Source organism: Eriocheir sinensis, chromosome 56 (genome assembly GCF_024679095.1).
Source record: "Eriocheir sinensis breed Jianghai 21 chromosome 56, ASM2467909v1, whole genome shotgun sequence".
In the NCBI taxonomy this organism is placed as follows: domain Eukaryota; kingdom Metazoa; phylum Arthropoda; class Malacostraca; order Decapoda; family Varunidae; genus Eriocheir; species Eriocheir sinensis.
In genome coordinates, this window is record NC_066564.1 from 4,668,611 (window position 1) to 4,682,709 (window position 14,099).

The following is a 14,099-nucleotide window of genomic DNA, read 5'->3' on the forward strand; positions in this document are numbered from 1 at the left end:
TCTGACCAAATGAAACCTGATGATCAGAATTTATGAAAATGTGTATGAGTGTATGAAATACTGCATGATTCAGCAAAGAAGAGGAAGGGAGATGACAGTGAACGATAAATAATAAAAAGTATTGGGGTATTACAAGGTTCTGGTTTTCCGGAATTCAAAACAAAACAAAATAAAACTAACACAATAAATAGGCAAGATACTGAGGTGGGGATTTACTTTAGCACAGTCTTTGCAATGTTTCATTGTGTTAACATTAAATTTCAAATTGCTATTTGAAAAAGTACTGAGCTCAAAAGTATTTTTGTTAAGAACTGCTACAGCAAATTATTGAAAACACCCTCTCTCACAGGTCTGGGTTCCAGGGTGACACATGAGGATGGTAACAAGGCCACACTTTCCTTGATTTCCCTCACGTCAACTCAGCTAAACTGTCAACTACTGTTATATAATCAGGTTATATTCAACTTGGCTCCTTCTTTGCCTGTCATTCTTCTTGGTTCTTGGACACTAAAGCAGTGCCAAGGCCACTTATATTCTTAAACAATAAGTTTGTGAATCTATGCTAAGCAGTAGATTTTAAGAACTTTCGTTTGTCCAAATCCAGTCACCAGTTTGACATTATGAGTTCAATTACTTAAGCTTCTTTAGGTTGCTCTAGAATTGTTAATTACCCTTCAGTTAAAATTTTTTAAATGAATTTGTCTTTCAGTTTCCTTGTTCCTTGTGTTTGAATTTTATATATCATTTGACTGATAATTGAATAAAAAGCACTTGCATTACAGAAAGTTACCTTTCTTTCACTCCATTTTAATATGAAATAACTTGGAAGGCATTTCAGATAACCCTTTCCATTTTTGCAAGTAAAGCTGCCTCCACCACGAAGGTGTAACAGTGAAACTCAGGGTGCTTTGTCATTGAAAACATGGACTGTGTTAAGGTAAATAATTAAATAAGTCATAAATTAGATACATAAGCCTTTCATGCAAGAAGAAAACATTACATTAGTACTATAATCCTTTCTTTACCCTTAACTCTCAGTTCCTTTTCATATCTGGCCTCCCCAACAGGATTGAAGGCTGCACATGCATATTTTCCCGAGTGTTCTGACTTAACACCTCGCAAGACCAGATTACTCAGCTTATCATCAACTTTATTTATGATGAATTTGGCTGAGGACATGAGAGGCATGTCATCCTTATACCACTGAAGGGTGATGGGGTCATCCCCCATGGCTGTGCAAGATATTTGGACCAGCTGACCCACGGTCACCTCCTTCGGGAACCAGAAGGGCAACACCTCTGGGGGCACTGAGTGTGGGGCGACATGACAAACAGTTGCAGCATCTTAAAAGTTTTCAGTGACTTATGTAAACTTATTTAACTAAAGAATGAATTACCCCCAAAATTTGCAATATTAAAGGTGCTTAATAAATATTCTGCACTACAGGACTAAACTAAAATGTTTGAAATTAGCTTTTCAACAAATTATTTTCTTCTCTTTATATTATACTTCCCTGTTTGATGTTCAAGTTGGCTGCCCATCAACTTTGTGGTAAAAACCACTTTATGAATACTGGGACAACAAAGAGAATCTACCATAATTGTTAGGATTAGAAACTTTATGGAAATATATTTAAGGCAACAATCGATCTCTTCCTAGATCATAAAGAAAAAATCAGCAGCTTGAAAATAAATAAGAAAACCAATAATGCAGTTTTGTGGAAGCAAAAGAAAAGGGTATGCATAATAAACTCAGGATGGAGAACTACAACCTTAGTCCTGGCTACATGTAATGCCTCTGCTGTGTACCTTCATTCATACATCAACTTTAGCAGGTGTAAAAATGTTATAATAATCTTAGTTTAGCAAGTTCAGATATGATGAAATGTTACCTCAAGGTTGTCGAGGCTTGCAGCCAAATATCCTACAAGCATGCATTATTTTCACAAGGTTAAAGTCTACATCTGAATGTGGGAGGACTACAAATGAAAACTGAATATAGTATGGGATAAGCAGCCATTTCAACAAGGCAAGGTAATTCACATGGAGAATGTTATACCATTGACTACAAGAACAATGGACTCCTCTGCTCGGCCAGCCTGGTTAGATGCAGCGCAAGTGTAAGTGCCAGAGTGTGACTGAGCCACCTGAGGTACAACAAGGATGGCCATGGCAGGTGTGGGGGAGGACACGGACACAGACGGATCCATGATAATCTGTCCGTCCTTGAGCCATGTGAGCAAAGGTGGTGGAGAGGATTGAGCAATGCAAGACTGTTGGAAAGTGTCACCCTCCAATACCTCCAGAGCGTCCATTAGAGGAATAATACGTGGAAGGTCTGCAAGCATAAAGGTCTTACTGGTGCTTCTGAGCAAAGTGATTTTCTTGGGGGTAGTGTTGAGTAATGACTGACATGAAAGGTGCAGATGTGAACCCTCCTGCCTACGACTTGAACTCTTTCAGGAGGAGGGCATCAGGACACCTCTCCTTCTGAAATTGATCTTTCTTTCGGCCACCTCTTTTAATTCTTTTTTGGGAGCAGCGAGTAGCGGGCTTTTTTTTTTTATTATTGTTTTCTTTTTTGTGTGCCCTTGAGCTGCCTTCTTTGTTGTAAAAAAAAAAAAAAATAAATAAATAAATAAATAATAATGAATGACACACCACTGGAAGGTTGATGCTCACACAACAGCTGTAAATAACCTGGCACTATACTGTCGATTCGCAACTTATGTGGAACTTTCCTAAGCAGTTTTAGCTATCCGCAGATAAATCTTGAGTCAGGTTTCCATCTTCATTTTTAAGATGAAAATTCATGCCCATCAGATATGTCACCCTGTGCAGACATATATCTTGCCCTCACCTAAATCATCAACGTAATGAAAGATGGCACTAGTAAGAGTGTTATTCCATACTGAAAAGACTTGGACTTTACAAACTGAATCAGCTGTGTGAAGGAAGCCATGGAGGCACTGAAACCAGTCAGTTAATTAGAATTAGGGGGCACTGATGAGTGAGTGTGTGCAAGACTTCAAGGGATTCCTGATTACTCAGATGTAAAGCACATTGTAAAAGTGGTCCAGGCAGCAAGCGGTGAAGGGCTGAGGACAAGGTTGAGCAGTAAACTGAGGAGTTAATCAAAGGAAACACAGACTCGTGACTGATGTTGAGTAAGAGGAAACAGTCAGCATGGATGACAGTGGCTGTGATGGCGGCTGTGATGAGGAACGTCTGAGTACGGCCCCTCTGGAGTGAAGCGATAATTTTTCACACACAACCTTTACGAATTAGTGTAAGAACATTTTCCAGTAGCTCAGACATAACAACAACAGCTCTCAATCATCGAGTTTATTTAGAAAATCTCAGCATCAACATCACCAGCACTCTTGCCATTAGCTCCTAGCAGTAGCCTTGAAATGCCACTTTCCTGCCCGTCCGTCCTATACTGACCTTATCGCATCTTCCGCAGTGGCATGGGAGGAGGATTAATATTCTCTCGTGACACTACACAGAAATAATGGAATGTTTGCAAAAGTTTTTTAATGTTTATATTGCTTCACTGCAGTAATTTATTATTGCTAGTGCATGCATATGAAGAGAGAATATTTACAGATGACAAAGGGGATATATGGAGTACCCATTTCTGACTATATGTGGTGTTTGGTTTCATGCCGAATCCTATGAACGCAAGCTCAAGTAAGTTGCGAATCGCCAGTATATTCACTTGACCGAAGGCTGCTGTCGGACTCCTTTGTGTAGAAGGAGGAAATGTATAATCTTAGTCTCATTCATTTGAAAAATCTTTGTGGAAACAGTAGTGGTATATGTTGACAAGTTTCTCATATTATCGGTCCCATCATGTCCATATGGCCAGGTAACTGACTTTTTCATGTTTTCTTTAAGGTTCCCCATGATGTCAAAGCCCTTATATCTTATAGTGTCATAATCAAGAAGCTGAAAGTCTTTACAGTACTGACAGAAATTGTGTTGTGTATGTGTATTCACAATATGTACAGTAAAGCTTCAATTAGGATTGCAAGTAATGTTGAAAAACAAAATACAAACTGGATGATGAAACAGAAGAAAAGGGAGGGTCTATAGGTATATGGAAGTATGTGAGACGCATTGCATACTCATTGGTCAGTAAGTTAGAACAAAACTGAATGCAAGTTGGTGAAAAGTAATTCAATAGAGTAGCCAGTACACTGTAAGGAGAAGTGCAAGACATACACAAATCATAACAGGCAGAAACCTTTAACTTTAAGCCTGGAGGATTTAGTGACTTGTCCAGCAGGATTTGAAGCCACACAAGTATACTCCCCAGCATGTTCTCTTTGGGATTGGGCAATGATGAGAAGTGACATCATGGGTGAGGGATAACTCACAGAGACGGATGGATCAGCGAGGGCTGAACCATCCTTAAGCCAGGTGATTGCGGGGTGTGGGTCAGATTGTGCCACACATGTGATTTGAAAAATGTATCCCTCAAACACCTCAGATTCTGCATTTATTGGGAGGATATGTGGAAGCTCTGCAATTTTTTTTGGCAAACAAAAGCAAAGTTATTGATTTAGTTGTGCAAATGAATAAAAAATCCTTTAATAGTAAATCCATAATTAATATAGGCTAATAGGCTAATAAAATGCTTTTAAACTATGATATTCATGACAAAGAGCTTCTCTATAATAATCTAAACACAGCTAAAGACAAATATAGATGACAGCTTTTTATACAGACATTAAATCTGTATGTAAGAATTGTCTCTTCCTCATGCTTGCTGCACAAATAAAGATTTTTTCAAATATTGTTGAATATAAGGATTTTCCATATCTTCTTAACTAATGTCTTGCTAACTAACATGTCGCTACTATCTGTGCAGTGAGTGAGCACGCATTGCCAACAGGATGTCAGAGGAGCCTTGAATAAAGCATAGGTTTACCTATGTTGTCAGAGTAGTTCTGAAGTCATGGAAAGTGGACTAAGTTTCCATGAATGTAAAACTATAGGGACAAAAATCCAAGAAAGAAAGGACAGATTCATGAAGAGAATAAATGGACAGATGACACACAGCTGCTCAACACTTTGTGATTAAGACCCATGCAGTCTGGGTTGCTTGCCATTTCAGAGCTCAACATGATGCTTGATTTAGGGTTTTATAATAACTTTAATGTTGTTGCAATAGCATGTTATTGATATATCGGACTTTGTTAAACCTACATGTCATGAATACTAAAAACATAACTAAGATCCTATACTGAAGGACAAAATTTATACATTCTGAGTGATGTTATTGTATTTATGTGCTGGGAATCCATTCTCATTCATGCTATTAATGAAAGAACACGTTTCTGCTTCGCGCTTGTAAGATAAATCTAAGCCGATGTGAACATTATATAAGAGTTTAGTTGTACATACTTGCACTGAAAATTCAGTTTATGCCTTGGATTGAGAGGTTTTACCTCCTCATGCAGTGCAGGCATGGCAAAAAGTATCAGGAGGCACTGCTTGTGTCAATGAGTGACACTTCACTTAATCAATGTTACAAATAGCTTAAGAATATTTGCAACAATTACCCCGGACAATCAAAGCATCAGTATACATAGTACTGCCTGCCAAGTTGGCAGCCACACATGTGTAGTTCCCAGAGTGGCGTGGGCACAGAGGTGAGAACTTCAGCACTGAGAAGCGGTCACCCAGCTGAGTCACCGATATAAGAGGATCCACACCATCCTTAAGGCCCTTATATTCCAAGGCACTACTGCCATGACCACCAGGGCTAGATGCCACACTGCTACTTTCAGGGAGAGGGCCACAAGGACCCTCAGGCTCATGGTGCTCCCTTGGGATTTGAAACAGGTCATGGGGAGTGGAGGCCATCCTTGCAGAAGTAAATGGGCGACCATCCAAATACCAGGTGAGATCAATGGGAGAATCCCCAGCCAATATACTGCACTGGATCAAAAAGTCTGATCCTACACCGGGTTCACCAATGACAAAAGGGAAGATCTGTGGGGGAACTGTGACCCACCATCAGACAGTATCACTAAAAAGGTCACACACTTCTGTTAACAACTGTAAATCTATAAAGAACATGATTAACCAGAGGAAGGACATGATATCAATATGAAGCGATAACTTACCTTAGAAAATATGAGTTCTTTCAAACTTCACTATTTGCATAAATATAAATTGCTCTGAAAAGGAACTATGTGCATGCATACATATATTTTTCATTATTAATTAAATAAAAAGAAAACATTTGGTTTTTCAAAATGCGCGTGTGCATGCACGTGTGCGCACACACACACACACACATAATAAAAACTTAAATAACAGCTGCTCTCTTTAAATGTTCACAGGATGTCTGTGGCAAAGGAAAAAAAAATAATAAAGTAAAGGCAATGGCAAAGTCTTTCAAAGTGGTGAAAATTAAGCCTGGATAAATAATTTAATGTTAAAAATGAGATAATGTTCCAAAGAAGCTCTCATTGATTTTAGATATGTTTGTGCACAATAATGAGAAATTATATGTACATTCCAATGACCAAAGTTCAAACCAGACTTTAGCTCAGTATGAAATAAATTATTCTAATATTTGTTCTCAGTGGTTGCTGCTGATCCCAAAACATGTGCCATCAGCTTTCCAGGATGAAAATTATTGAAACCTTGAAATTTAAGAAATATCAAAATTGCTCATTGCCTTTAACCTTTTTGGTGGCTAATGATGCAGTGATAATTTACTTGCTGGCTGATTTTTCCTGTCTCTAGTTCAGTCAGTGTAGCCTACCCTAGCTCTTGAGAACTCAGCAACACATCTCCTTTACCACAGATTACTGTGTGTCATCTTAAAAATGGAAAACCTGTGAAACCAGACAGTTTATTTATGTGTACTTTTACCAGTTACCTCACAGGGGAAGAAATTTCTATACATGGCAAAGTGACATTCTTGTAACACTATTAGGGACTTTAAGGCTACAGAAACATTAATAGTTCACCTCATTTTTGAAGGCTGACCAAGACTCAAATCAGCAAGCTCACAGGTAAAAAACTCTCACAAATAAAGTAGGTACATTATGAGCTTTAATAAACGTCCCTCTCTCTCTTCTTTCTTAAGTTACCTACAGAACTGCATCATTTGCCAGCAATTAGGTGAAAATTAATCTGGATTTCCAGTATGTGGGTAAAAACTGGGTTAGTTTCTTATATAACCAGTAGCAAATGAGTCAACTTACCCATGACCTGAACATCAAGATCTCCGCGTGCAGTGTAGCCTTGGGTGTTGCGTGCAACACAGGTGTATCGGCCCTGGTCGGAGCTGCGCTCCACAGCCTCCACAATCAGGGTCCCGTTGTCGTGAGGGTGCTGGCGGCGGTTGATGGGAAGCATGCGGCCGTCTGCAAAGGAAATTTATCACATGAAATGTTGATTTTTTTTCTTATTTTGGTGAGGTACTTTAAAATATATTCTTAGTATCTAAAATCTAATTATATATTCTCTTTATGGCTGATCCTTACCATATTAAAATTCTAATATATTCATCTAAATTTACTTGTCTTTGAATACCCAACACAGGTGCAAGAATAAACACATCGTTTGATCATGAAAAGTAAAAGCTATCCCAGACCATATAGTGATATATAGTTAGTGAAGGTGGGGAATATATTGAGCGGCATGTGGCCTCAATGCTCATCTCTGACTCAAGTGCCCTTGAGGCTCTGGTGGGTAAGAATCCACTACCCTGGGAAACAAGGAAAACATGACATCTGGGTTACCACAATTTACCTTCCCCATGTTTTGCCAGGTATCCATTTATTGACCAACCCTTAAGGGAAAATAACCAGCTGGGTGCGCTGGGTGCCTACTGGCCAGGTTGACCCTGGTCCTGCAGATTCACAGCTAGGCGTGCTAACCAGTGTGTCCGGGAGGCAAAAAACACAAGACTGGTGAAACTACAGTTGTTGTCAGTAACACTTACTCTTTTCCCAAACAATTGAGTCAATTGGGTAACCAGCAACAGGGCAGTGGACAATCATGTTCTCTCCAGCAACAACTGCAACCTTGTCCATGGGTCTGAGGAGGGGGGAAGGGGCAGCATTAGGTCAATCTAGAAACTGATTCTAACAACATTGTTGTAAAAATTTCTATACATATTGATATATAAATTCAATAATGACGGGTTCTTTTCAAAACTCTCATCCTGTTAGTCTCTCTCAATAAACCAAAGATCCCCACCTGATGTAGGGGAGTCCATAAACGTTGAGCCTGGCAGCGTGCTTGACGGAGCCCACAGTGGAGGAGGCAATGCAGGCGTACTGGCCGCCATCGTTGGTGAGCACGCCGGAGATATTGAGGTGGGACACTACTTCGCCATTCACGGTCACGTACTGGCCAACTTGCATCCTAAAGAGGCCAAGAATTATATAGAAGGTTAATTACAAGATCATATAACTCTTGCTCTTAAGATAAACTGAATGTACTACCTCTTTATATTTCTCCACAATGTTACTTCTATATTTGTGACTGCTATTTTCCCATCAACTGCTCATGTGAACTTGCCAACTGATAATAAAGAGCAAAATACACAGATTCCCTTCATCATAACCCTCTTATGACTCACAAAAAATTCCTGAACAAGATATTTGATTGGTTAACCTTTCAGAGTTGGAGAGGCGAGTGCCATCAAGTTCCCAGGTGATCTCTGGAGTGGGGTTACCGGCAGCCACACACTTGAGGTACACAGATGGGCCGGGCTGCAGGGTGGAGGGCTCGAAGGTGTAGGTCAGCTGGGGTGGCTCAACTGTTAGGTGGAGAGGGGGGTTAAGATTTACTTTATGCATCCTTCCCTATCTCATTTCCTAGTTTAGTTTAGTTTACTCTATGTTTGTGGACCACACTGTCAAGTTGACGTATAAAATGTGACAATGGTATTATCTGATATAACGTAATGAAACATACTATTAAACATTAAAAACATTAATGGTCCATATTTTTCTTCTCATCTTAAAAAAAAAATAATGGATGCAGTGAAACACAGCAGAAATATAAAATACACACAACTAGTATAGGGCACAAAACACCCTAAAAAAGAGGAGAAAGCTATTTAATTCTATCAAGTCAAAACCACAATCAACTCAACCAATTGCTCTTCTGTTGCCCTATATGTTTTCTAATAGCCTTCAGCCCCAGAAAATAGAGGATAGATTCTGAGTGGAAACTTGTATAAATCTCTGAAATCCAGCTCCTAGTGATTCCCTCTCCCCTGCAGTCATCTTAACTACTCACAGCGTCCTCCAAGTTTGAGTTCAGCGGTGGCCTGAGCAGACTCCTGGTCATTCCTCACGAAGCACTGGTACATTCCCTTGTCCTCTCGGCCCACAGAGTTGATGCGAAGAACAGCCTCCTTGTGTTCTGGTCAGGGGGGAGCAGGAGTGTAAAACTTGGGAACAATTTCATGCATATTTAGTATTAGTCAAGCACCAATCTGTGAAGTGTCACTTTAGTTTTTACTCATCCCTTGGTATCTGTAAGGACTAGTTACTAAGATCCCTGCAGATATCAAAATCCAAGGATCCCCAAGTATATAAAATGAAATACTATTTGAATACAGCTTATGCACATCCTCACATGTAACCCTATACTTTAATTAACCTCTGGATCATGTATAAAACCTAATACAATGTAGATGCTGTGTAAACATAAAATACTGATGTTAGGGAATAATGACAAGACATCATCAGCCCACAGTATCACGAACGCCTTGGTGCTCTATGAAGGGTTTGGGGTATTTTTCTATATTGTCACCAGAAAATAATAGTTTCGTCAGATAGTGTCCCACGGGTGACAATCTAGAATTTTACCAAAGTTTGACTCACCGAGCAGCACGCCATCCTTGAGCCAGCTGACGGACTTGACGGGGTTGCCGCGGTAGGTGCAGGTGAAGGTGGCGGGCCGGCCAAATTCTACGGTCTGTACTTTGGGTTCCACCTGAGCACTCAGAGGGGCTACAGGAGGAAGAGCAAAGAAAGAAAAGAAGTTAGTATTAATAATTTTCAAGATGCTGTACAAACTGCAAAAAGGCGTAGGCAGCTGTAGGCTAGCTATCTTGATCTGGAGAACGCCTATGAGGAGAACAATTCATGTGGAAGTTGGGGCATGGAGGAGGACTAAAAGGCTCTTCTGGGGTGAATGAGAGGCTCCCTGAGAGACCAACAGATGAGGAGAGTGATAAAGGACAGAATGTGAGGCTGGCCGCTGGGGGGAAAGAACAAGTGGAGTTCTGCATGGCTTGGTGTTGGCGCCATAATGTTTCTGATTAATGTAAATGACATGGATGGTTGAACAGTAATGCAAGCCTGTATGGAGATGATGATGATGATGGAAATAATAACGATAATGATAATAATAATAATAATGATAGTAGGCAACAGTAAAGTCCTCAGCTGCACCCTCCCGTAGAAGGCACACATAGACATAAGCCGGACATGATGGCGTACAATGTTGCCCTAGATAACTTCAATAAGGAGGTGGCGAGGGCGAGGTGGTAGAGAAAAGGCGTTGAGGGCTTGGAGGTGAATGGCAACAACAACAACAAAAGTACCCTTCCACATATTGTTTATCATACATTTTCACCTCTTTGTATATGTTTTTTTACCATGTTTCTTTTTACTTATTGTCTGATTGAGTGAACTGCCATGGTGATTGTAAAGAAAGAGAAGTAAGAGAAGGACCGAGCGCCTTCCACAATGCCGTTTCAAATGTAAGATTCTTCTACATTTCCATCGTTTATTTTTATTTTATCTATTTATTTATTTATTTTACTGACTGGAGTGTCAACGTGAGTGCAGGATTAGATAGTTCGATGCGCCGCTTACGTCTCTTTTTCCGTATTTTCCTTTTTTTTTCTCGTTTTGCCTCGATGCTGCCCAAAGTATAATCATATAATTAGATTTTGGATGCTGCCTAAGCTAAAAATGACTCGGCTGAAAATTCCGAACCACCGGGATTTCCGAACGATTGGCCGCCAGATTATCGGACTCTTACTGCAATAGTGATAATAATGATAAAATTGCGAATAAATGGACGCTGGATTATCGGACTCTTACTGCAATAGTGATAATAATGATAAAATTGCGAATAAATGGACGCCGGATTATCGGATTCTTACTGCAATAGTGATAATAATGATAAAATAACAAGCAGCAGAGGAGGGTATCAGGACACCTCTCCTCCCGAAATTGACCCATCTTTCGGCCACTCCTTAACTCTTATAGGAGCAGTGAGTAGCGGGCTTTTTTTTTCTTCACATTTGTTACCTTTTTTTATGCCCTTGAACTGACTCTGCTGTAAATAATAATAATAATAATAATAATAATAATAATAATAATAATAATGACTCACCCGTAACGGTCAGCACAGTCTCTACACTCTCGCCGCCCACGGAGTTGTTCACCACACACAGGTACTTGCCGGAGTCCTCCACCTTGGCCTCGCGGATGATGAGGGTGCCGCCCACCTGCTTGATCCTCTCGCCGAGCTCCACGGAGGCCTTGCGTCCGGTCTCTGAAAACTTGAACCACCTAAAGGAAAAGAACAATTCACAATTAGTTTTGAAATTCTGATATGCCACAAGTTTGAGGTGTCTTTGTTTTTGTTTACATACATAGCACATAATTTTAGTTTTATTTATGCCTACTGTAGTCTGTTCACTTAAGTCTGACCCAAGCTGACAACATAAACCTAAGCGTGTTCGTAAGCACAGTGCAGATTAGAGATAAACACAAACAGAGGTTAAAGAAAACTTGGAAGCCATAACAGTAGCCAATCAGCACTCAGCTTGCAAACACGCCAAGGGTTATGTTGTCAGCTTGGGTCAGACTTAAGTTTACAGACTGTATTTGCTTTAATGAGGTGACTATGACCACTGTTCGGCTAAACATAAGCAGAAAATTTCCTCCAGATAATTACAGCAAGATTCTACAATGCTAACCAGATCTCAGTAATACCTCCTGTAGTAATTTGTTATCTTGGAGGTGGCAGAAAGTATGGTTCTAAAACATGACGAGTGAATGACTGATGAAGATAGTTCGTTACATATGAAATACCTAATATGGGTAAGCAATGCCAATGTGGAGGACGGGCGTGTAGTCTGGAGGAGGGGAAAACAGGCCAACGGTAGGGAGTAGGGAGAGGAGTAAAGGGGTGGGTGGTGGAGGGAGAGGGAAACACACTGCTGTGGAGGGGCAGGGAAGGGTAGGAAAGTATTGGAACACTGGTTGAAATAAATGATTTTCAATTAGGCAAAAGTGAAATATGTTCAGTACAGCTAATTACAAAACACCTATTAAAAACTATATACTAATCATGAATACTAAAATCAGCTAGAAAATACAATGGCTCAAACCTATGCACTATATACTCATGAAATCTAACATGGTGACCTTACTGGAAATAATGTCTAAGTCATTATTTACTTCTTCCCTGTGGATAAAACACATTATTAAAGGATGTTTCACACCGTTATGTGCTGGCCCGGGGCGTCCCGCGGAGCCCCGAGACCTACCGGTGTGAAGGCAGCGGGTAGCCCTGCAGGGGGCACGGCAGGGCTAGGTCGCTGCGAGCTGATCCTGTTAGCCTCGACAAGTCGCTGCCAGTTAGCCGCGGCGCAATATTTCCAGCTGGAGCTAAGGATGAGGGACGGAAATTGCAGGGATAACGTTCACTGCTTGTACCCTCACGAGTCAATGACGAGACAACAGTCAAGCCCAAGACAGTCTTCTTTACATGGACGAACCCGATTCAGTGTCTCGCACAACAACGAGCGAGTCACGAGCTGCGGGTATGAGCGGGCACCCTGACGGCTCACTGCGGGGCGTGGCAGGGGCAAGTATTTGACTATATAGCTCTCTACACTCATTGGGCGGGGCTTGCCTGCTGTAGGGGGGCCGGCAGTAGCAAATAAGCATTTTCACACAACGATAGATTTCCTTAACATACGCAGACAAGCACACTGCTACACATATATGTCCAAAATCACAAGCGATCACAAGGACATTGATGCACTCATACATACATCACTTGGAACACACGCCAGAAATAGCAAACATAGGCTACACCAAAGTTTGGGCTACACAGAAACATACACGCACTCATACTTTCAACGAGACTGGAACAGGCTTCCTCGACCTATTTCAGATCGCAGTACAGTACACTTTAGAATTCAAACACGCACTTAAATTTCTCCACAAAACCTTAATCCCAACAACTATACTTCATGAACTTCCTTACACTCACACACACTCCTTACCGCTTCTCCCTCCCCCCCATCAGGCAAATCATTCTATGTGCTGTGATCTATTGACCTGAATCCAGAATCAGAAACTATAGGATCGACACAATGCGCACAGGAAATAAAAGGTCTGACCACCGACAGCACACGGGGTTACACTAGCATAGTTCCTTACGTGGCCGAGGGTAAGGGATGAGCCTGAGCATTACAGAACAGGGTTGCTTCGCCGCCGACCCGGAGAGATGCCTCGGACAGACGGCTTCCGGTCACCCTGGGCGGCACTCTGCTCTTGGGCTCTGGGAGGGTTGGGAATACAGCCTGTACTGACCCCGCTAAGAGGCAGCAGGAGGAGCCTTAATGTTCCTTGGCCTCGCGCACCTCTACTCAAGGAAAACGTTGGCGACTCTTTTTGCAGCAAGGAAGGCAGCTCAAGGGTAAGAAAGCAAAAACAACAACAACAAAAAGCCCGCTAGACGCTGCTCCGACAAAAGAAAAAAAGAACGAGAGGTCAGATGCGAGGTCAAGAGGGTAGGTACAGAACTCCATGCGACCAGTCGACTTGTCTAAGCATCAGGATAACTAACAATCTTCATTATATAACCCATAGATAATCCAAACCGGTCTGAAAACCTCGAGATAAGGCCATTCTTTCTAGAACAAGCAAGCAAGCTACAGGAGTCTCCCGCCCTACAGATAACATCCATCTTACGTGTAGCGGGGCGGCGGGTGAGCCTGGGCAGGGCAGAAGAGGGAGGCTGAGGACGAGGCTTGCACAGACTCCTCCGGCACGCGGGTTCTCGTAACCTTTGGGGGCACCT

At 41.3% G+C, this 14,099-nt stretch overlaps 1 protein-coding gene across 50 annotated transcripts in view; it reads right to left on the reverse strand.

Moving 5' to 3' along the window:
• LOC126984177 (cell adhesion molecule Dscam2-like) overlaps window positions 1–14,099 on the reverse strand; it is a 236,353-nt gene that overhangs the window by 81,464 nt on the left and 140,790 nt on the right. For 29 of the 50 annotated variants that reach the window (XM_050837600.1, XM_050837610.1, XM_050837604.1 and 26 more), the window contains exons 6-13: window positions 11,394–11,572; window positions 9,869–9,997; window positions 9,279–9,404; window positions 8,649–8,793; window positions 8,229–8,396; window positions 7,972–8,066; window positions 7,229–7,390; window positions 5,570–6,013 (exon numbers count right to left, since the gene is read on the reverse strand). In XM_050837600.1, the coding sequence (XP_050693557.1) occupies window positions 5,570–6,013; window positions 7,229–7,390; window positions 7,972–8,066; window positions 8,229–8,396; window positions 8,649–8,793; window positions 9,279–9,404; window positions 9,869–9,997; window positions 11,394–11,572 (1,448 nt within the window). Of the gene's footprint in view, window positions 1–1,025; window positions 1,308–2,058; window positions 2,338–4,248; window positions 4,528–5,569; window positions 6,014–7,228; window positions 7,391–7,971; window positions 8,067–8,228; window positions 8,397–8,648; window positions 8,794–9,278; window positions 9,405–9,868; window positions 9,998–11,393; window positions 11,573–14,099 lie in introns of all 50 variants that reach the window. The other 21 variants (XM_050837645.1, XM_050837646.1, XM_050837644.1 and 18 more) reach the window with 4 other exon arrangements.